Genomic DNA, 20,827 nt, shown 5'->3' on the forward strand with positions numbered 1-20,827 from the left:
CTTAATGTTTTACAAATATTTTTTCCCATTGTTTGCCGCCTTGTCGTTTTTTTTTTTCAAGATTTATTTATTCATTTGAGAGAGGGAGAGAGGGAGAGAGAGCATGAGCATAGAGTCGGGGGAAGGGCAGAGGGGGAGAGAGATTAATCTGAGAGTCTCAAGCAGACTGCACACTGAGTGCAGAGCCCGACATGGGGCTCAATCCCAGGACGCGTGAGAGCGTGACCTGAGCCGAAACCAAGAGTCGGACACTTAACCGACAGCCACCCGGGCACCTCTTGTCTGTTCATTTTTTTAGCACTGGATTTTGATGAGCTGAAGTTTTTTTTATTTTGATGAAGCTTAATTTATTCATTGCGTTTTTTTATAGTTATTTCTTTTGCATCCTGTCTAAAAATCTTTGTCTCCCCTGGACAGCAAAGATACTCCCTTATTTTCTATAGTTTCAAGTCTTGTTTTTGGGTCTGTGGTCTATGTTGAATGAATTTTTGTGCATAAGCTAGGAGTCGGCTCATTTTAATCCATAAGGATCTCTAGTGGTTCTGCGCCATTTGTTAGGACTTCCCTCTCCCTATTGAATTTTGCTTTGGCACCTTTGCCAAAAATGAATTGACCAGGTAAGTGTGGGTCTGTTTCTGGATGCTGTTTGTTTCCTTGATATATTTATTCATCCTTAGGGCAACGCCACAGTGTCGCTTCATAGTCTTAAATGTAGGTTGCGTAAGTTTTCCAGCCTTGTTCCTTTTCAAGATTGACTGTTTTTTCAAGATTTTTCTACCGTAAGGTCTTCCCATTCCCATATGAACTTAGATTCAGCCTGTCAGTATTTACAAAAAGCCCACAGGCATTTTGGTTAGGACTGTGTTGAATGTATTTCTGGATAAAATGATACCTTAGTTTTGAATCTTCCACCTGGGAACTTGGTGAATCTGATTTTTCTCAGCTATGTTTCACAGTTTTCAGTGTGGAGGTCTTGAATATCTTTTGTTAAGTTTATTCCTAAGTGGTTTATATTTTTTGGTGCTCCTGTAAATGGCATTGATTTTTTTAAAATGTAATTTCATTTTCATATTTTGTGTTGTATAAACAGTTGATTTTTGTGTATGGACCTGTACCAGGCACTTTGCTGAATTTCACTGATTAGTTTTGCTAGTTTTTGTTGATTTCTTAGAATTTTCTACATAAACCATCACGTTGCCTATAAATAGGGAGACTTTTGTGTCTTCTTTTCAGATAATATGTCTTTTATTTCTTTTTCTTGTCTAAATGCAGTGTGGTACTTCCAGTACAGTGCTTTGTTCAAGTTCTTTGTTCCTTATCTTGGGGAGAAAGTGTTTAGTGTTTCACCGTGAAATCAAATGTCAGCTATAGGGTTCTGTATCAGATGGAGGGATTTCCTTCTATTTCTAGTTTGCTGAGTGTTTTGTTTTTTAAATCATGAATTGGTATTGAATTTTGTTAAATAACTTTCCCTTGTCTGTGATCATAAGATTTTTCTCCTTTATTTTGGTGATTTGGAGGACTGCATTAATTGATTGATATTTATTTATTTATTTTTAGTGCTAAGCCAACCTTGCATTCCTAGAATAAGCTCTACCTTTTTGTATGCCTAGATTCAGTGTGCTGATGCTTTATTAAGGTTCTTGGTGTCTGTATCTGTGGCAGATACTGGTCTCTGATTTTCTTTTCTTTTAATGTCTTTGTTGGGTTTTGATCTTGGGTTATGCTGGGCTCCTCAGAGGAGTGGGAAAATGTTCCTTCTTTACTTTTGGAAAGAGTTTCTTTAAGTTTGATATTATTTCTCTCATAAACGGTTGATAAAATTTACCAGTGAAATAATTTGACCCTGGAGTTTTCTTTTTCTTTTTCCTTTTTTTTTTTTTAAGATTTTATTTATTTATTTGACAGAGATAGAGACAGCCAGCGAGAGAGGGAACACAAGCAAGGGGGAGTGGGAGAGGAAGAAGCAGGTTCATAGCGGAGGAGCCTGATGTGGGGCTCGATCCCATAACGCCGGGATCACGCCCTGAGCCGAAGGCAGACGCTTAACCGCTGTGCCACCCAGGCGCCCCAGACCCTGGAGTTTTCTTTGTGGTGACATATTTGATTATAAATTTAGTTTCTTTGATTAATTACAGGGCTACTCAGATTTCCTTTGTTGTTTTTGTCAGTACTTAATAAGTTGTGTTTTTCAAGGGATTTGTTCATTTCTGTTGAGTTGAATTTATTGGTATAAAGTTGTTGATCTCATTCCTTTTCCTTTTGATTCCGTAGGCTCTGTGGTGATAGTCCCTCTTTCATTCCCAGTAATTGGGTAATTTGTATTTTTCCTCTTTTTCTTACTCACTTCTGCCAAGGAGTTATTCTTTTTTATTAATCTTTATCTCTTAAGAGGCAGTTTTGGGCTTTAATTTTCTCCATTGTTGGATTGTTTTCTATTTTATTTATCTGTTCATTTTAATTATTAGGGCTTTCTGGATTTCTGATTTAATTTCATTATAGTCTGAGAGCATACACTGTATGATTTCAGTTCTTTTCAACGTACTGAGATGTACTTTATGACCAGGATATCATGTGTCTTGGTGACTATTTCAAGTGCTTTTGAAAAGAATGTGTATACAGTTGTTGAGCATGTATACATATCAGTTTAGTCACTGTCGAGGTGGTTGATAGTGTCCTTTGGCTGTTACATACTTATATTTTTGTCTAATTCTCTCAGTCACTGGATGAGATGTGAAATTCTCCACTGTGACTGTGGGTTTATTTATTTCTCCCTTTAATTCTGTCAGGCTTCTGCTTCAGTGGTTCCGAAGCTGTTACAGGCGTACGCACGTTGATAATGTTTATGACTGAGCTGTTGAGCCTTTGTGTTGTTTTCAGATGTCCTTTATCCCTAGAAATGCTTCTTGTCGTGGGGGGGGTCTCTTCTGTCCTGTGTTAGATCAGTGCTCTGATGTTACTGTTTTCACGGTGTGTCTTTTTTTCTTTAATCTCTTTCCTTTCGTCCCGCTCGTGTTTGTATTGAAACCGGTGATCTAGACAGCATATAGTTAACACTTGCTTTTTCATCACATCTGCTTTGTAATTGTATTGGACTTTTCGTTTCCTTTTTTAAAAGCTATAGTTCACATAACAAATTTCACATACCATTAAATCTGTCCTTCTGAAGTCCACAATTCAGTGGGTGTTAGTACATTCACACGTTTGTGCAGCCCTTTCCACTGTCCGGTTCCAGAATATTTCCATCACCCACAAAACCAGCACACTGTACCATTAGAAGCCACTCCCAGTTACCCCCACCCCCGCACACAGCCTCTGGCAACCACTGATTGACTTTCTGTCTCTGTGGTTTTGCCTATTCTGGACATTTCATATAAATGGAAGCACACCGTATAGTGTGTGGCCTTTGCTGTCTGGCTTCTCTCACTGAGCATGTTTTCAAGATTCATCTTGTTGAGATGTGTGTCCGTGTTCATTTTTATGGCCAAAATACTATTTCCCTGTTTGGATCTCCCACGTTTTGTGTGCCCACTTGTCAGTTGGTGGGCACTTACTGTCCCCTGAGCCCCTCAGGCCGGGGAGTGCCCTGGGGCCCAGCAGCAGCTCACAGATCCCCCTGGCCAAGCCTCTGTGTTGCCAGGTTGGACTCCTGTCTAGTTTTGCCTGCTTTTTTGTTCACTCTTCTGTACCTTCTGATATGTTTGTAAAATATTTTGTCCCGATTTAAGAACTGTTATCTGGAAAGGTTAATCTGACCGGGCTGCCTTGCCGTCACCCGAAGCCGGAGCTGTCCCTCACTTTATCTGCGGTATTTGTCGTGGTGGCGCTTGGCCGGGTTGCCCTTGTCCTCTGTTGCGCCAGTATGAGCCCTGACTGGAGGAAAGCCCCAGCGTGGCGCTCTTAGCACTGCTGAGACTTGGCTTCTCTTGGTCTCCCTGGCCCTCCTCCTGTTGTAGGCCTTCATGAGGAAGTGGACTACTCGGAGAAACTGAAGTTCAGTGATGATGAAGAGGAGGAAGAAGTTGGGAAGGATGGCAGGCCGAAGTGGTAAGGATTCCCCCATCACTGCTCCTAGCGCCGCTCCTTGGGGATTGACCACAACGGATGCACACGCATCCCTGCTGACCGCTGCGGCCGTGAGCTGGTCCCCATCCCAAGTGCATTTCCCGGTCACGGGCAGATATGGTTTCCCTTCTGTGGATGGGACGGCTGTGTGGGGCGGGAGCCAGGGTGAACATCCCGGCACGGCTGGCTGGCTGAGTCCTGGTGGTCTTAACCGCTGTGCCAGTGTTTCCCCGAGTGTGTGTGTGCACCGTTTGCTGCACAGATCGCTTGTGGATATGGTGCCCAGAAGGGGTTCTCTAGGGGCGCCTGGGTAGTGCAGTCGTTAAGCGTCTGCCTTCGGCTCAGGGCGTGATCTCGGCGTTCTGGGATCGAGTCCCACATTGGGCTCCTCCGCTGGGAGCCTGCTTCTTCCTCTCGAACTCCCCTGCTGTGTTCCCTCTCTCGCTGGCTGTCTCTCTGTCACATAAATAAATAAAATCTTTAAAAAAAAAAAAAAAAAAAAGAAGGGGTTCTCTGGCCAGCAGGTTTAGGAAACCACCAGGGTTCCACTTACTCCTTTATTCCATGGTTGCCCCGAGCCTCGGATATGCGTGCTGAAGCACGTCCGGGGTCTTTGGAGAGGTGGAAGCAGCTCTGAGCGGGGTATGCCAGATTTCCTGCACTTGCTTGACCACTTCATTCTTTTCTGTCTTTACGGATCATTTCATTGGACTTATTTTACCTAAAATGCCCTTTGGAAAATACCTCATTGTAGTTTGGTCCCTCTAGTTTTTGTCTTAATACCAGTAGATTGATTGGATAGTACTTTTTATTTTTATTTATTTTTAAAGTAAACTCCATCCCTAACATGGGACTCGAACTCATGACCGTGAGACCAAGAGTCGCACGCTCTACAGACTGAGCCAGCCAGGCGCCCCTGGCTAGTACTTTTTTTTTTCTTTCTTTTTTTAAGATTTTATTTGTTTATTTGAGAGAGAGAGCGCGCGCATAAGCAGGGGAGGGCAGAGGGAGAAGGAGAAGCAGGCTTCCCACTGAGCAGGGAGCCCGATGTGGGGCTCGATCCCAGGACCCTGGGGTCGTGACCTAAGCTGAAGGCAGACGCTTCACTGACTGAGCCACCCAGGCGCCCCTGGCTAGTACTTTTTAAATAGTACCTATGGCTGCTTTAATTTGCTTTTATATTTATTTTTGTTTTTCTTGAATACCAGCAAATATGAATGCTTTCCTTTGTGTGGGATTGCCTATTTCCTTTGTATATTCATTTAACAGACTTTCTATATCGCCTTTAAAATGTGATTAATGTTTTATATCATTTAGATATTAATGCTTTGATGTTTTTCCTTTTGTCAATTTTATTGTCAATAACTGAATGTTTACATAGTCGAGTCTGCAAGTCTTTCTTTGTTTTCCCATGTTTTTTAAAGTCCTTCTAGAGGGAGTAGGTAGTGGCCTTCTGCTACTTTTTCTCTGACACATAAACAGTTAACTAATTGAGGCTTCTCTAATTTATTTTAATGCTGTTTGATTTTAACTGAAGCTTTGAATGCACTTGGGAAATATCTGTGGGTCAGTTCTTGGAACACTAAACTCAGAAGGAATTGTGAGCAAGAATTTAAATCAAAGGCAAAGACGTACGATCTTACAGATTTAGAGAGCAGTGGGACACTGTGTTCCTCGTCTCTTTCAGTGGACGTGAATGGAATATTCAATTGAAAGAGTTAAGTATGGGTTTGGACCCAGCTTCGGGGCTGGCTGTGACCAAGGACATCTCAAATTGAGAGTCCCCAAGCCATCCCCTCCCTGAACCTGCTCTTCTCTCGGTGTACTCGGAGTTGGTTGTGAGTCTCCTCCGTGCTCCCAGGTCTTCCTTAAATCTTCTTTGTTTCGCCTTCCATGATGGGTTCCTGATATTTCCCTGGACTCCATCCCTTCCTGTTCATTGTTTCTGGGCCACCGGGACCACATCCTTTCTTTTCTGGACCATTCAGAGGTTAGCCGGCTCATGTCCTTCTTCCACACTGTGCCTTAGTCCTCTTTCCCAGTCGATCAGGAGCCTTGTGTGGTCTTGGCGCCTCTCAAAGTGGTGTCAGGAGTCAGTAGTAGTTGCTCCCCTGCTATGATCTAAGGCACCTTACTGGCCTCGTCTTCCCTCAGTCTTCCCTGCACCTGTGCGCGTGGACACACGCAGACACGTACTAGCCACACCTGATCGCTGCTTTTCTCTGAACTCCTTGATGTGTGCTGAGCGCTTCTTTTGCACAAAAGCAGTGCTTGGTAAATGCGCACTCATTTTACCCTCGTGTCTTTGTTTCCCCTGCAGCATGTAAAGGTGAGCACTGTACAGATCTCCATTCCCTTCCAGCCTCCATTTGGAACCCCTCTTCTCCTCCGTGCTGCATCTGCTGGCTTCCTCCTCTTGCTGTCTGTGTTATGGCATCATTCAGTGAGCCGTCTTTTGCTGTTTGAAAATTGAGCACCTCCTTTATGCAAAGCATAGGGAAGGAGCCGTAGTCTAAGGAGAAGGGCCTCCATCTGGGATCCTAGGTCAGATCTGTTTGCTTTCCTTGGGAGGACGGCTCCCTAACCTCTCTGAGACTCTGTTACCAACCCTTTAAAATGGGGGAGTAAGGACTTTTCTCCCCGTAAACCAAGTAATGGATGTGAAGCGCCTCACCTGGAGTTTCGTGTGTTAGAGTGCCTTGGTAAATGTTCGTGCTGGATTTTGATGTTCCAGGCATGTCCTCTCACCCACGGTGGGCTAGGTCTGTTCCAGGGAAGGACATTGGTGTATGGACAGCTGGCTTGGGGATTCCTGAGGCCCTCTGATGGGTAAGACCAAACCGCACTTGGGCTGACCGGGAAAACTCACGCTCCCTGCGGTCTGTCCCAGGAGCAGTTGGGACCCCAGACGGCAGCGGCAGTTGTCACTGAGCTCCGCGGACAGTGCTGATACCAAGCGTCCCCAGGAGGAAGGAAAGGACTGGGGCGAAGCGGTGGGTGTGACCCGTGTCGTCCGGAAAGTGCCAGAACCTCAGCCACCTTCCAGGAAGCTTCACAGCTGGGCGTCCGGCCCTGACTACCAGGTACCGTGGTCACTGGAGGGGTTCTGTGCCTGTGATTAGCTTGGGAGACACGCACGCACGCACACACACCCCTGCTCTGTTCAAATTCATCTCACCAGAGTTCTAAGACAGCAGCACAACATCTCGTCCCGTTGTCTGTCCTATGCCGTTGTACTTCACGGAGCTCCGTGGCTAGGTTCTGAAAAGTCCTAGGTGGACATTTCTCTCTCTTGATTTTTCATTAAAAAAACAAAAATTCTTTTAAAATGTTGCAACAGTCACAGACTTACAGAAAAGTTAGAAGCACAATGCAAAGAATATTTTTCTCTGAACCATTCATAAATTAAGGGGCCAGGCTGGTCAGGCCCTGTCACCACAGAGCACTTTGGTATTTATTGTCAGCCTCGTAGGTAACCACAGTCAAAACCAGGAGGTCGGTGTTGATAATCACTGCCGTCCCATCCTCAGAGCCCAGCCAGCTTGTGCCGTTTGTTCCATCAGTGTCCTTAGTACAGAAGAACCCCCTTCAGAAGCACAGGCTGCCCTCCATCCAGTAGCCCCTCAGCCTTCCTTACTCTCGTGACTTCGACACTCTTGGAGGTGGCAAGCCGTGTATTGTGTGGATTTTACCTCAAGTTGGGTTTGTCCAGTGTTTCCTCATGATTAGGTCCACGGTTTCCGTTTTTGGCTCGAATGTCTCGGAAATGACACCGACTCTCCTCCTTGCGTCCCACCACGTGACATGATCCCATTCTGTCCGCGCTCTGACAGCCTTCCCTCCGATCTCTTGACTAAGGTTTTAATGTCCACCCAATTTCACACTGCGGAGGTTCTCTCTTCCACATTTGTAATTGATAAGAAATTTGTGGGGAGATACTTTGAAACTATGACTGTCCAGTTTCTCATTAAACTTCGAGTTTACTTGTTTATATTAAATGGGTTATAATCTGTTCCTCTCATTGTTTTGAAGCTTCGAGTGTGTTTGATTTGGCTGTCGGGAGCCTCTTCGCTGGCGTCTGTCCTTAAGGTGTCCCATCCATTATTGAGCAGTTTCCTTGCTTTCTGATAGAACAAGCTTTTCTTTTCCTTTCCTTTCCTTCCCTTCCCTTCCCTTCCCTTCCCTTCCCTTCCCCTTCCCCTTCCCCTTCCCCTTCTTTTTCTTTTCTTTTTCTTTTTCTTTTTCTTTTTCTTTTTCTTTTTCTTTTTCTTTTTCTTTTTTTTTAAAGTAAGCTCTACACCCAACATGGGGCTTGAACTCACAACCCTGAGGTCAAGAATTGCATGGCCGGCCGGTCTACCAACTGAGCCAGCCAGGCACCCCAAGACAAGCTTTCCCAAGGTCATTTTGTCCTTACCTTGCCTTGCCTGGAATCAGCCCTTATGATGTTTAGAAACCAATGTGTGGATTTTGGGAGTGCTCACTCCTCTTGGGGCGTCACTGCTCCCGGGCCTTCTTGGTGGACAGGGTGAGGAAAGCTGTGTACATCTATACAGATGCGTGTGTGTACACACAGATACACGTTCGTGTCGGTATTATTTCTTTCTCTGTGTGGAGAACCGTGACTTCACAGTGATATATCTGGTTGCACACAGTCCAGCTTGGTTCTCCCACTGTGTATCTGTAACTCCTCTCTCCAGCAGTGAGCATCTGTTCGCATTGTCCCTAGTAGTCACGCTTACTTGATCAGTCCCCCTAGGTGTGACCGGTCTCCCATTTTTCCCCCACCCTCTCTCCCTTGCACAGACGCCCCCCTTTCCCACTCAGCCCCCCGCCCCACATGGATGCCCTGAATCTCCCTGCTGGGCCACCTCTCCTTATGCATTGCCTCCTCACCCAGCTTGGTTGGGCTCTAGCTCCCACACCAGCCACATCTCCATGTGGACACCCTCCCCTCCCTGCCTGGGCTCTGACCACCTCCCTTGGCCACCATGACTGCCTGGCACCAGATGCTGCCTCGCTGTGCCACACTTCATGACTTTGGAACTGATTGTTCAGGGGCGCAGAGTTATTAATTCAAATACATTTGGCAAAACGACAGCAGTAACAGAATCGCCATTTTTAATGCACTTTGCCATTTAAGGGACTCTGGTTCCACATCATCTGGGGTGAAAATGCCTTTATCTTCAGTCTTTTGTGTGGAGTACCTACCGCGTGCCAGGCACTGTGCTAGGTATAAGGGACACAGAAGTGAAACAAAATTGACACAGAGCTATTCTGGGAAATTACCGTGCAGTTAGTCCAGATTTCATTCCTATATTGGGGTTGCTCAGTATTCACTTTGATCTGCTCATAAGCAACAATGTGAGTTAACGGAGTCAACAAAGAAAAAAACTCTATAATTTTATGCATTCAGATTTCTGAAAAGTTCAAAGGCTTTGCAGAGCACGGGGTCTGTGAAATGGCAGCTAATGGTAGGGCACTTCAGAAGGGCACTCCAGACGTCTTGCTGCAGTTACACATATGCCCTTTGATTCTGCCCTTTCATTTTTGGGAGGCCTGGGGCGGGGAGGTAGGTAAATGGTGTAGGCCCGGGGTGCCACCGTGCACAGCGTTCCAGAGCAGGCCTGGTCCTGGGCAACGTGAAAGGAAAGTGCACACCTCGGCCCCAGTCCCATCATCTGAAAGGCTTTTATGCTTCCAAGTTCGAAGTTCCTCATCTTCTCTGATTGTCATTATTGTCTCTGGATCACGAGAAGTTAACTTTCAGGAGAAAGTCCTTGACTGTAGTAAATGTGTCACGTGGCACTTCTGTGCAGGGCTCATGAGCACATGAGAAGAGGCGCGGGTCTTGTTTGTTTGTTTGAGGACCAATGACCCTTGTGTGCGTCCGTCACTAGCACCCGGCACAGGAAGCTCTGGTTTTTGGTGGTCGTTCTTACTGGAGTTGCGGTGACTGGCCTGTTACACCTGCCCATCCTCCGTGCTGCGATGTACCCTGCCTGCAGCTCCACTCCGGCACATCAGGGAGAAACCTTCCCAGGGCTGAGAGGGTGTCCTGCTGGTTGCCCAGTAACTGGCAACCCGGGAGAGGCTCAGAAGTGGATGAAGAGATGTTTTTATATGAAGAGTCACTTGGAAACCACATGTCTGATTGAATTTTAATTTCTTGTGCCCCTTTACACCTGGAGGTTTCTGTGTTTTCACGGGAGAAAGAGCAGTTTTGTAACTCAGATGAGGAGTGTGTGGCCGTCTGCTCCTGTCCACTAGCCGTGGAGGCTCATTTTGTGCGCGCCTTAGCCGTGTGACAGCATCTAGGCTCTGTTTCCCGTGTCGGTCACGGTGCAGAGCACTTTGTGTGTCCTTTGTTGCACATCCACTGTCCCCAGGGCCTCCTTTGTCCCCGGCTTACCCAGGGGGAGCTGAGGTAGAGAACGGCGGCACTTGCCCAGACCTCACTGCACATTAGTAAAGGGCTGAGCAGGATTGAAACCCAAGTCCACCCAGTACATGACTGCTGCCTCTTAAAAGTGCTCAGGGGTCTTGGGAAGGAGAACTGATCGCATGGTGGGGTGGACCATCTCCCGGGCCTGGGGCCCGTTGTTTCATCCGACTTCGTTCTCTGGGCAGAAGTCCTCGCTGGGCGGCATGTTCCGGCAACAGTCTCTTGAGGACAAAGAGGACAAGCCACCCCCACGGCAGAAGTTCGTGCAGTCAGAGATGTCCGAGGCGGTGGAGCGAGCCCGCAAGCGCCGGGAGGAGGAGGAGCGCCGAGCCCGGGAAGAGAGGCTGGCTGCCTGTGCTGCCAAGCTCAAGCAGCTGGACCAGAAGTGCAAGCAGGCTCAGAGGGCGGGCGAGGCCCAGAAGCAGGCAGAGAAGGAAGTGCCCCGATCTCCAGGCACCGAGAAGCCGCCCCCGCAGGAGAATGGCCCTGCTGTGCGCAAAGGTAAGTGCTGGGCCCTGGTCCCGTGAAACCGACACCCTGGGCCGTTGGCGGTGCTCTGTTTGCGTCTCCCTGGCTTCTTGGCGCACTGAGGGGATGCGGGGAAGCAGTGGTCCTTGAGTTCTGGCCTGGGTTCACTGCCTGTCGCGGCTCCACACTGCGCCTCCCCAGTGCTTGTTCCCTCCTCTGTGACACGGGATGGAAGTAGTAGGTACCTGCCCGCTCGTTCGCGGGCCACGGGAGAGAAGGTACGGAAGGTGGGAAGCACGCGCGTTACCAGCCGCGTCCTTGTCCTCATCCCTGTTCTCGTTCCTGCCACTGCTCAACCAGGAGGACTTTAGTACGAGGACAGGGTCCTTACAGTTCATTTAAGAAAATCACAAAGAACGGACTTCTGTGACACTGAGAGAAGCCCGTCAGCTTGTCAGAGTGCATTCTTCCTGGCATTAATTCTGCAAGGAACGGATCACGTGGCCACGTACGAGACGTTGAACAGCGTTGCGTGGTGGAGAGAGGCTCTTGTAGCAGTTTGAGAGAGCACAGCTAGCTCTGTTCTTTGTGAGATCCTCTTTTTTTTTTTTTTTTAAGATTTTATTTATTTATCTGAGATAGAGAGGGTGAGCAGGAACAGGGGGAGAAAGAGGGAGAAGCAGTCTCCCTGCTGAGCAGGGAGCCCAACGCAGGATCGATCCCAGGACCTTGCTGAGATCTTGACCTGAGCCAAAGGCAGACGCTTCACTGACGGAGCCATGCAGGCGCCCGTCTTCGTGATACTCTTAAATGAACTAAGACAACTCTTTAGGAGAGAAGGGCCTGGTGTTAGGTTCAGTCCCTGAGAGCTGCTCAAGTGAGTCTTACTCCTGACCTGCTGGTCCTCAGCCCCTTCTTGCCAGGGAACTCTGGGAAACCGACAAAGATTCTGTCCATTTCCTCTACCGGACGTGTGGGTGCGGCCTGTGCCCAGCCTCAGTACTCGCTGAGATGCAGAGTCCAGGAAGTGGGTGCTCTGGTGTGAGCGTGGTCGGTTGAGACGCATCCTTGGGGCGGGCCTGGGTGCTGCGTGTGCACCTGTCCTGCGCCTCTGCGGCACCCGCTGGGATGTACCACCGGGTCCCTCAGGCTTTGGTGTCCGGGTTGGATTGTCCCCTGCAGTGGAATTAAGAATGCAGATGTTGGGGCGCCTGGGTGGCACAGCGGTTAAGCGTCTGCCTTCGGCTCAGGGCGTGATCCTGGCGTTGTGGGATCGAACCCCACATCAGGCTCCTCTGCTATGAGCCTGCTTCTTCCTCTCCCACTCCCCCTGCTTGTGTTCTCTCTCTCGCTGGCTGTCTCTATCTCTGTTGAATAAATAAATAAAATCTTTAAAAAAAAAAAAAAAGAATGCAGATGTTAATAACACTTCAGTAAAGCTGGGGACCAAAAGGAAAAAAAAAGAATGGGAAGCTGGAATGGGGGCAAGAGAGCAGGGAACTTCCCTCCTCCCTTTACCAGTGAGGAAGCAGGCGAGGAGAGGCGCGGGGCTTTGGCTGCGCTGACTCCTGCTGCTCCAATGATGGGTGTGGGCTGTCGCCGAGCTGGTGGCTGCTCTCCGGTTTACTGGAGTCCTTTTCGATAAAACCTCTCTCACCTGGAACCAAATCCCAGCCTCACCACGGACTGTGTGATCTCTGGCAGTTCACCTGACCTCTCGACCTTTAGCTTTCTCACCTCTGAAGGGATGGCGTCACCGGGAGTCTGTGAGCTCATGTGTGCAGGGCATTGCTGGGCTCAGGGCCGTGAAGAGGCCGGCAGCGGAATGTCCGTGCCGTCAAGAACGAGCCTTTGCTGTAAACGTTTGGATGACCCAGCTTTTGTGAGCTCACTGCAGCCATTTTTCTGGTTATTCGTCCTCTAGGCTCTCCTGAGTTCTCTGCCCAGGGAGCCCCCAACACGTTTTCAGAAGAAGCCCCCATGGCTCCTCCAGCTATGGCCCAGAGCGGCAGCGAGGAGGGGGCCAGGGAGGCTGGGTCTCCTGCACAGGAGTTCAGCAAGTACCAGAAGTCACTTCCTCCCAGATTCCAGCGCCAGCAGCAGCAGCAGCAGCAGGTAAACAGATCGGACTGCTCAGTGGGTGTCCCCTCCCCCTTCGATGGAAATCTGCCCTCCTGTATCCCCGTCACCGGCAGGGATGTCAGGAGCGGCACCTGAAAACTTAGAGCCTTAGAAGATCAGCCCTGGCCATCTTTCATTTTTCCGAGTGATTTCTCCCGTGAAAGAATAAAACCGTTGGTAGCGTATTGGCCGTGCTGTCTGGTGTGGGTAAGGAGGTGTCGGTGCTGTGTGCACTCAGTGCAGTTTGAAGTCTCGTGTTTTCATTCAGAGCGGTACACTGTGGCCTCTCCCTAGACTGGCACTGTCCATGCTGGGACCCTCCCGGGGACAGAGGAGGCCCGGCAGGGCTTGGCAAGCTGCCGGAGAAGCGTGCTAGCTTCGGGTTCAGGCTGTAGGTGTCAGGGTGTTGGACGGATGGCGAGCCTCACGGTGCAGTTCCTGCAGTAGAGCGCGGCCTCGGATGGGCCCGGAGCACTGAGTGCGGCCTCGGCGTGGTGGTGAGGCTGCGAGGGCACCCGCGGACTGGCTCGTCCGCATTAGCGGTTCGTAAACCTCAAAAGGGACCTTGTTTGCCCCGGAGAGGATGACGGGGGAGATGGTTGTCATCACGCCAATCTCTGGTGGCCCCTTGGGCGCACTATTTGGTGGCTGTGTGTCTTCGAGGAGGGATGCGTGGAGGAACAGGTTCTTACAGACGAGCAGTGCGTTTGGTGGGAAGCGGACGACATGTGGCCATCGCGTCGCCCGGTGGCTAGATGTGCCGTCAGTCATTGTCAACGCTCACCGAGCGTGGATCGGAACATGTGTGCCTTAGGAGACAAATCAGGGTCTTCAGCCTTTTCTGGACTCTCTTTTAGTGGGCTGTAAAGCCTTCACCTCGGCTNCCCCCTTTCCCTGGCCCCCCCCCCCCCGAGGTATCTCAGAGGCTCACCGGGTCCTGAGCTGTAAACAGGAAGTGACCTTACTCGTTCTTTTTTGGGTGTCGCAGCATCAGCCAGCATCGTGTGGCGACTCACGGGCGTGGTGGAGAATTAGGGATCAGGAAGGTCTCTGGGGTAACCAGCCAGACACAGCCGTAAGAGTTACTCTTCTGGGGGGCGGGAATGGGTGAGTCCTTCCTTAAGACTAGAAAGGAGTCTGACAGCACCAGGTTAGCTGAAGGAGCCTGGCAGACAGGCTGTCTGGTCAGGTTCCCTGGAGGCCTGGGGGCCAGACGGAGGAGGAGCTCTGGGTGGAGTCCCGCAGCCCAGAGCTGTGTTTATGGAGTGCTAGTGAGTGGCCACAGAGCTGCCAGGTGCACTCGGCCCAGGCCTTCCTGTTTGCTGACAGGGAGGGGCGCAGCTGGTCAGCTCTTCTTGACCCGCTCTGCACCTGACTCCGGCCGGAATGCCGATCCTGGGGGTACTTGTGAGGGCAGCCGCAGGGGTCAGCGATGCCATGGGGCAGGACTGGAAGTGAACCCTCACGGGGTCTAGGACCTTGATTTGAATGTTTTGCTGATACCCATTTGTGCGATGACTTTTCTATGTGCCGTGCCTGGTGGTAGGAGGCAGGGAGACTGCAGTGAACTTGGCGTGTGGTCTCTTACGGTTTTGTGAGGGGAGACCAGCAATACAAAATAATAACCTACTGTTAGTGCTGCAGAGGGGGGAAGTCCTGGTGTTGCAGAGCAGAGGACAGCGGCCTGATCTGCCCGCGGACTTGCGGTGGGCTGCCCAGAGGAAGGGCATTTTAAGCGGAAACCTGAAGGAAGAGCAGGGGTGAGCCAGGATGGAGGGAGCAGGAGCCTTCTAGATGGAGGGCCCAGTGTGCAGCCAGGGCCCCACGAGGCAGGCAGTCGTGTGTGTGCACTGAAGCTAGCGGCAGGGAGGGCAGCTCACATGGGGCCTGGTGGGATTCGGGCTGTTCCACGGAGAGCTGTGGGCAACCATCAGGGACTCCTCAAGCCCGGGCTTGGCGTGACTGTGTGTGTATGTGGGGGGTATGTGAGCATGCGTTTGTGTTGTGTGTGCACGTGAGTGTGTGTTGGGGTATGTGAGTATGCGTTTGTGTTGTGTGTGCACATGAGTGTGTGTGTATGTGGGGGGTATGTGAGTGCATTTGTGTTGTGTGTGCACGTGAGTGTGTGTGTATGTGGGGGGTATGTGAGTGTGCGTTTGTGTTGTGTGTGCACGTGAGTGTGTGTTGGGGTATGTATGTGTTTGTGTTGTGTGTGCACGTGAGTGTGTGTGTATGTGGGGGGTATGTGAGCGTGCGTTTGTGTTGTGTGTGCACGTGTGTGTTTGCAAGTGAGTACACACGCAGTCTCGGGCTCTGCCCGGGGCACCTGTCTAACCTGGTCTCTCTCCCCGGTCAGGAGCAGCTGTATAAAATGCAGCACTGGCAGCCCGTGTACCCTCCGCCTTCCCACCCACAGCGCACCTTCTACCCCCACCACCCCCAGATGCTGGGCTTCGACCCCAGGTGGATGATGATGCCTTCCTACATGGACCCGAGAATCCCACCCACTCGCGCCCCGGTGGATTTCTACCCCTCCACCCTCCACCCCTCGGGTAAGCATGCTCCAATGGGCCACACGGGTAGAGTCTAGGACGGTGTGGGGGTAAGAGTGTTCTTCGGGAGGTAGACCCACCTGGACTCCAGTCCCACCTCTCCTGTAACTCACAGGAGCAGTCTGAGTTGTAACGTTTTGTTTGTTTGCATAGTACCAGTCCCACGGAACCCGCTCATGCGTTATACGTTGTTTTAATTAGTTCTGGTGTTCCTGCTGTGTCGCTGTGTTCCTCTGTCTTTTTTTTTTTTTCCCATTGAAATGTATCTCTTTCCGTTCTTAATGTTTCTTGTGCCTTCTCTCTTCCTTTTTGTCCTTGATTTGTCCTTCCCAAGGTTTGTGTAATGCCATTTTTAAAGCAGCGTTGGATTTCTTAATTCCTTCATTTTATTGGGCTTTTATATCCTTAATTTCTGTTGTTTTCCTCATTAATTCCTTTGAAAATTTTCTGTTCTTTTTAACTAATTGTGTTAAATATAACATAGCTAACGTGATTACTTTGTGGTCAGGTGATATTGTCTGGATGATAGAGAACGGGTCAGGAAACCTTCCTATAAATGCCAGATAGTCAGTATTTTAGGCTCTGAACATCTACTCCATTTTGCTGTTTTAGAACAAAAATAACCAAAGATAATAGTAATTGAATGAGCCTGGTCGTTTTCCAATAAAACTTTATTTTTAAAAACAGGTGGCAGGTCAGGTTTCCCTCAAGGGCTTTTGTGCACCAGCCAGCTCCCGATCTAGGTTGCTTGGCATTTGTTGAGATCTTTTTTGTTTCTGTGTTTGCTTAAAAAGAACATAATTCCAATTGGACGCGGCCCATTACCTGGAACTTGCTGACTGCTGTGCGCACGTACCTATCCCACCACAATCTCTTACCCCCGGTCACTCACCGAGGGTTGTGGGAAGGTCTCCCGCCCTGACTGTAGGTCTGTCGGATCCCTAAGCCTGTCAGGTTGTGCTGTCTGTCTGCAAGCAGACAGGCGTGGAATGATGCACTTGTTCTCCTCGGTGTCACGTCGCACCTGCTACCCTTGATTGTGCCCCCTCCCTCTGATGGCCACTCCGTCTCATGTTAATGTCATCATTCCAGTTTTCTTTTGATGAGTGGTTACTTGGGATCTTTTTTCCATCTTTTTACTGTCAGCCTCTCTGAGCCCTTTTTCGGGGGAGTTTGTATGTACAAGATGTGTATGGTTTTACCCACTCTGAAAATCTATGACTTTAATTGCCAGAGTGCCTCACTTTAGATCTTGGGGAGTATTAGATTCGGATTTCCTACTCTCTGCAGAATTTTATGCTTCTGTTTATCTCACTTTTGTGTGCTTTTCTTTTTCTTCCTTTTTTTTGGAGCAAGATTTCCTATTCTTTTGGTTGCTGTACTCTGCGTTCTATTTCTACTATGTTAGAGGTTACCTTACATTCTAACACCCACCTCTGACTTGCCACGGCCAGTCCACGTCCTTACCCCTGACCTGAGCTCTGATGACCTCATCGGTCTGTCTTCCCGTTGTTCCCTAGAATTGTAGTTCCTTGTTCTTAGGCCCACAAATTAGTCATCATTGTTTTTGTTGTTTCCTGCAATCTGTGCTGCTTCTGATTTGCCTGTCCGTACCCTAGCTTCTTTGTTGCCTTCTCTTTCTTGTGTTTTCCTCCCATCTGGGTGCGACATGCTTCTCCTTGAAGTACGTTCTGTCAGGTTCTTCAGGAAATTTTTTGGCAGTAGGTTTTCTTTGCCTGAAAAAGTCTTTATGACACCCTTTCTCTAGCTGGGTGTAGAATTCTAGGTTGGCAGTTCTTTCTTTCAGGACCTCGAAGATAGTATTTCATTTTCTTCTGGCTGCCGTTGCTGCTGAGAGTGATTCATGTCTGCGTAACCTGCTCTGTTCTCTGGATGCTGCTTTTGCTTTTTTTTTTTTTTAATCGTAGTTTCATACTTTTTTTTTTAAGATTGTATTTATCTGTCAGCACATAAGCAGGGGGAGCGGGAGAGGGAGAAGCAGACTCCCCCCCAAGCAGGGAGCCTGCCATGGGGCCCGATCCTAGGACCCTGGGACCATGACCTGAGCTGAAGGCAGGCTCACCCAGGAGTCCTGCGGTTTTATGCTTTTATTTGATATTTAGCAGTTGGTTCTCATCCACATTAACTGTCTGTAGATCTTTTAAAGTGGTGACATAGGTAACCAGCATCTGGAGCTTGTTGGGCGAATCTTTATCCTAGTTAATGTTTTCTGGACAACCGCACACGGGTATGGGATGGAACATTCCCTATTCTTTTGGCCCAGACAATGTTGTTGAGCCTGCTGTTAATGCGCACATCTGGAGTTCCCATTGCCTTCATGGCAAATTTCCAGATGTCTTTGAGTGCCCGAGGGGCACACTTCTTGAAACCCATGTTATGGATGTGCTTGTGACTGTTGATGGTGTATTCTCTGGTCACTACCTTGTTGATGGCAAAACACCCCTTCTTCTTGCCACCCTTCTTTGTGGGAGCCATTTTGCTGGGCCCCGGTTCACTCTTGCTGCCTTTGAGATCTCTTCTTTCTCTTTATTACTAGAATTTTTTTCTCAAATTTTTATTTTTTTAAAGATTTATTTGTTTATTTCAGAGAGAGTGTGTGTGTGACCGGGGGAAGGGCGGGGGGGGGTGTGTGTAGAGAAGGTCCTTAAGCTGACTCTCCGCTGAGCACGGAGCCTAACACAGGGCTGGATCCCAGGACCCTGAGATCATGACCTGAGCCAGAAGCAAATCAAATCTGTTTTTTGTGAGTGCATCATACATTTTTTTTTAAGTTCTTAATTTTATGCTTGTACTAATTTAAAACATAATTTCTGGTGTTTATTCTGTTATCTGAAGTTCTCAGGGAGGCACGTAACCCCGTGGCCTGCTGTGGGCTCATGGTGGGCTGCTTCCCACACAGGCTGGTAATTTTGGATTGTGAGTTCACCTTCAACAGAGCTTTATTTATTGTGGAAATCCAGCATGGCTTGAGTGGAGAGTCTGTCCCTCCAGGGTGGTTTTCTCCTGCCAGCCTAGAACCACCTGTTATTCTAACTTGGGACATTTCTGTACCACTCTGGGGGTATAAATCTGAACACTCCTCCCCCCAAACTGCATGAAAGCTGGCACGGCTATACATTCCTAGAAGAGAACTGGTTTTTCCTAACTGGCCCAGGCCAGGACACAAACTTCGTTGTTTCCCTGTACTAAGGAGCATATATTTTAAAATCTGCCTTTTATTTGAGGGCCTCTGTCTTGAGCAGCGTTCCAGCTACAGCTCTCTGCCTTGTGCAGAAAAGCCCCATCGCCTGTGCTGTCAGGTGTTAAAGACCAAGCCCGTAGTTCTGGGACTGACAGGTGTTTCCCCTTTTCTTGGGAACCTCGGCAGGGGAATGTGTAATACATTCTGCGCAGTGTTTTTGTGGCAGTGTTCGTGGTAGCGGGGTTTTTCAGGTAATAAGAGCTGCCGTATTGCGAGAAGCAAGCCGATGTACAGTGTCCGGCACCTCAGCGTGCCTCATCGTCAGTACTTAATGAGCGGTATGTGATTTTAGAGCCCCAGAGAGGGTCTCCACCACTGGACTCACACTAGCTTTATGCTGGGGTCCTACATCAGTGGCATTTGAACAGGGCACTCCGCAGCTACAAGAAAACTTTAAACCTACTGGCTTCATGTCGAACCATTTTCTGGCCGGATTATCTTAGGAAAAGATGGGCACAATAAAGTGTGTGGCTGCTAATATGCTTTGTGAAGAGAGTATTGGAAAAATTAGATCTTTTTCTCTCCACGGGCTTAGGCCTGACAAGACCTTAATTTCTGCACTGCCTCCCTCCCTCCCCTCCCCCACTTGATCATCAACATGGACGGAGAGGCCACGGGGGGGAGGGGGTCACTTTCCCCACCAGCTTCTGTCTGGTGGGATGAGGTGTCCCATGTCTCTCTCTCTCTCTCGCGCTCTCTCTTTTTTTAAGACTTATTTGAGGCAGAGGGAGGGGCAGAGGGAGAGAGAATCTTCATGCAGGCTCCCCGCTGAACGTGGAGCCCGCCGCTGGGCTCAGTCCCACACCCCTGAGATGACCACCTGAGTAGAAACAAGAGTCAGACGCTTAACCGAATGAGCCACCCAGGCGCCCCTGTCCTCTGTCTCTTTTTTTTTTTTTTTTTTAAGATTTTATTTATTTATTTGAAGAGATAGAGACAGCCAGTGAGAGAGGGAACACAAGCAGGGGGAGTGGGAGAGGAAGAAGCAGGTTCATAACGGAGGAGCCTGATGTGGGGCTCGATCCCATAACGCCGGGATCACGCCCTGAGCCGAAGGCAGACGCTTAACCGCTGTGCCACCCAGGCGCCCCTGTCCTCTGTCTCTTAATCACCTCAAGCCAGTGAACAGTTTGTTGTGTCCTCCTGCCCCCATTCACTGTGCAAAAATGTGGAGTGTTGCGGTCAGTCTTCGGGCTAGAAGTAGAAGGAACTGGGGTGCTTGGCTGGCACATTCGGCGGAGCATCTGACTCTTAATCCTGGGGTTGTGGGTTTGAGCCACACGTTGGGGTGTAGCGATGACTTAAAAATAAAATCTTTTTTTTTTTTTTTAAAGATTTTATTTATTTGACAGAGATAGAGACAGCCAGTGAGAGAGGGAACACAGCAGGGGGAGTGGGAGAGGAAGAAGCAGGCTCATAGCGGAGGAGCCTGATGTGGGGCTCGATCCCATAACGCCGGGATCACGCCCTGAGCCGAAGGCAGATGCTTAACCGCTGTGCCCCCCAGGCGCTGCCCCTAAAAAAAAAATCTTAAAAAAAAAAAAAAAAAAAAAAAACCAACAAAAACAAACGAAACCAAAGTCGCTTCCCAAGTCGTCTTGGTCGGGTTTTGAAGCAGGCGGACGCCCGCTCTCGGTCCACGTGAACTCTGGCATGCAGCTCGTCTTCCTTGTGTGTGTAGGAGACCTCGGGTGTCTCTGCTTGCGCATAGACCCTCGTGGCTGACGGATTGGCCCCTCTAGCCTTCTGCTGACGGGAGGACCTCTCCAGTTAGCTATTTCCTGTTTCCATTTGCCAGTTTGGTGCACTTTTCAACAAGGGGTTCTGAACCTGGGAGCTCAGGTTGGACTTCACAGGCCCTAGGACAGGTCTTTAGGACACCTCATGTTGCATGCTCGTGTGCTCTCAGAGGTT

General features: G+C 49.1%; 1 protein-coding gene and 1 pseudogene across 11 annotated transcripts in view; one reads left to right on the forward strand and one right to left on the reverse strand.

The window, feature by feature from the left end:
* PRRC2B (proline rich coiled-coil 2B) overlaps positions 1-20,827 on the forward strand; it is a 59,340-nt gene that overhangs the window by 15,138 nt on the left and 23,375 nt on the right. For 8 of the 11 annotated variants that reach the window (XM_034664701.1, XM_034664707.1, XM_034664703.1 and 5 more), the window contains 5 exons: positions 3,957-4,047; positions 6,956-7,148; positions 10,696-11,011; positions 12,903-13,093; positions 15,453-15,651. In XM_034664701.1, the coding sequence (XP_034520592.1) occupies positions 3,957-4,047; positions 6,956-7,148; positions 10,696-11,011; positions 12,903-13,093; positions 15,453-15,651 (990 nt within the window). The remainder of the gene's footprint in view (positions 1-3,956; positions 4,048-6,955; positions 7,149-10,695; positions 11,012-12,902; positions 13,094-15,452; positions 15,652-20,827) is intronic. The other 3 variants (XM_034664702.1, XM_002915213.4, XM_034664705.1) reach the window with 2 other exon arrangements.
* Positions 17,760-18,147, reverse strand: LOC109488995 (annotated as a pseudogene).

This window comes from Ailuropoda melanoleuca, chromosome 7, assembly GCF_002007445.2.
Source record: "Ailuropoda melanoleuca isolate Jingjing chromosome 7, ASM200744v2, whole genome shotgun sequence".
NCBI lineage: Eukaryota > Metazoa > Chordata > Mammalia > Carnivora > Ursidae > Ailuropoda > Ailuropoda melanoleuca.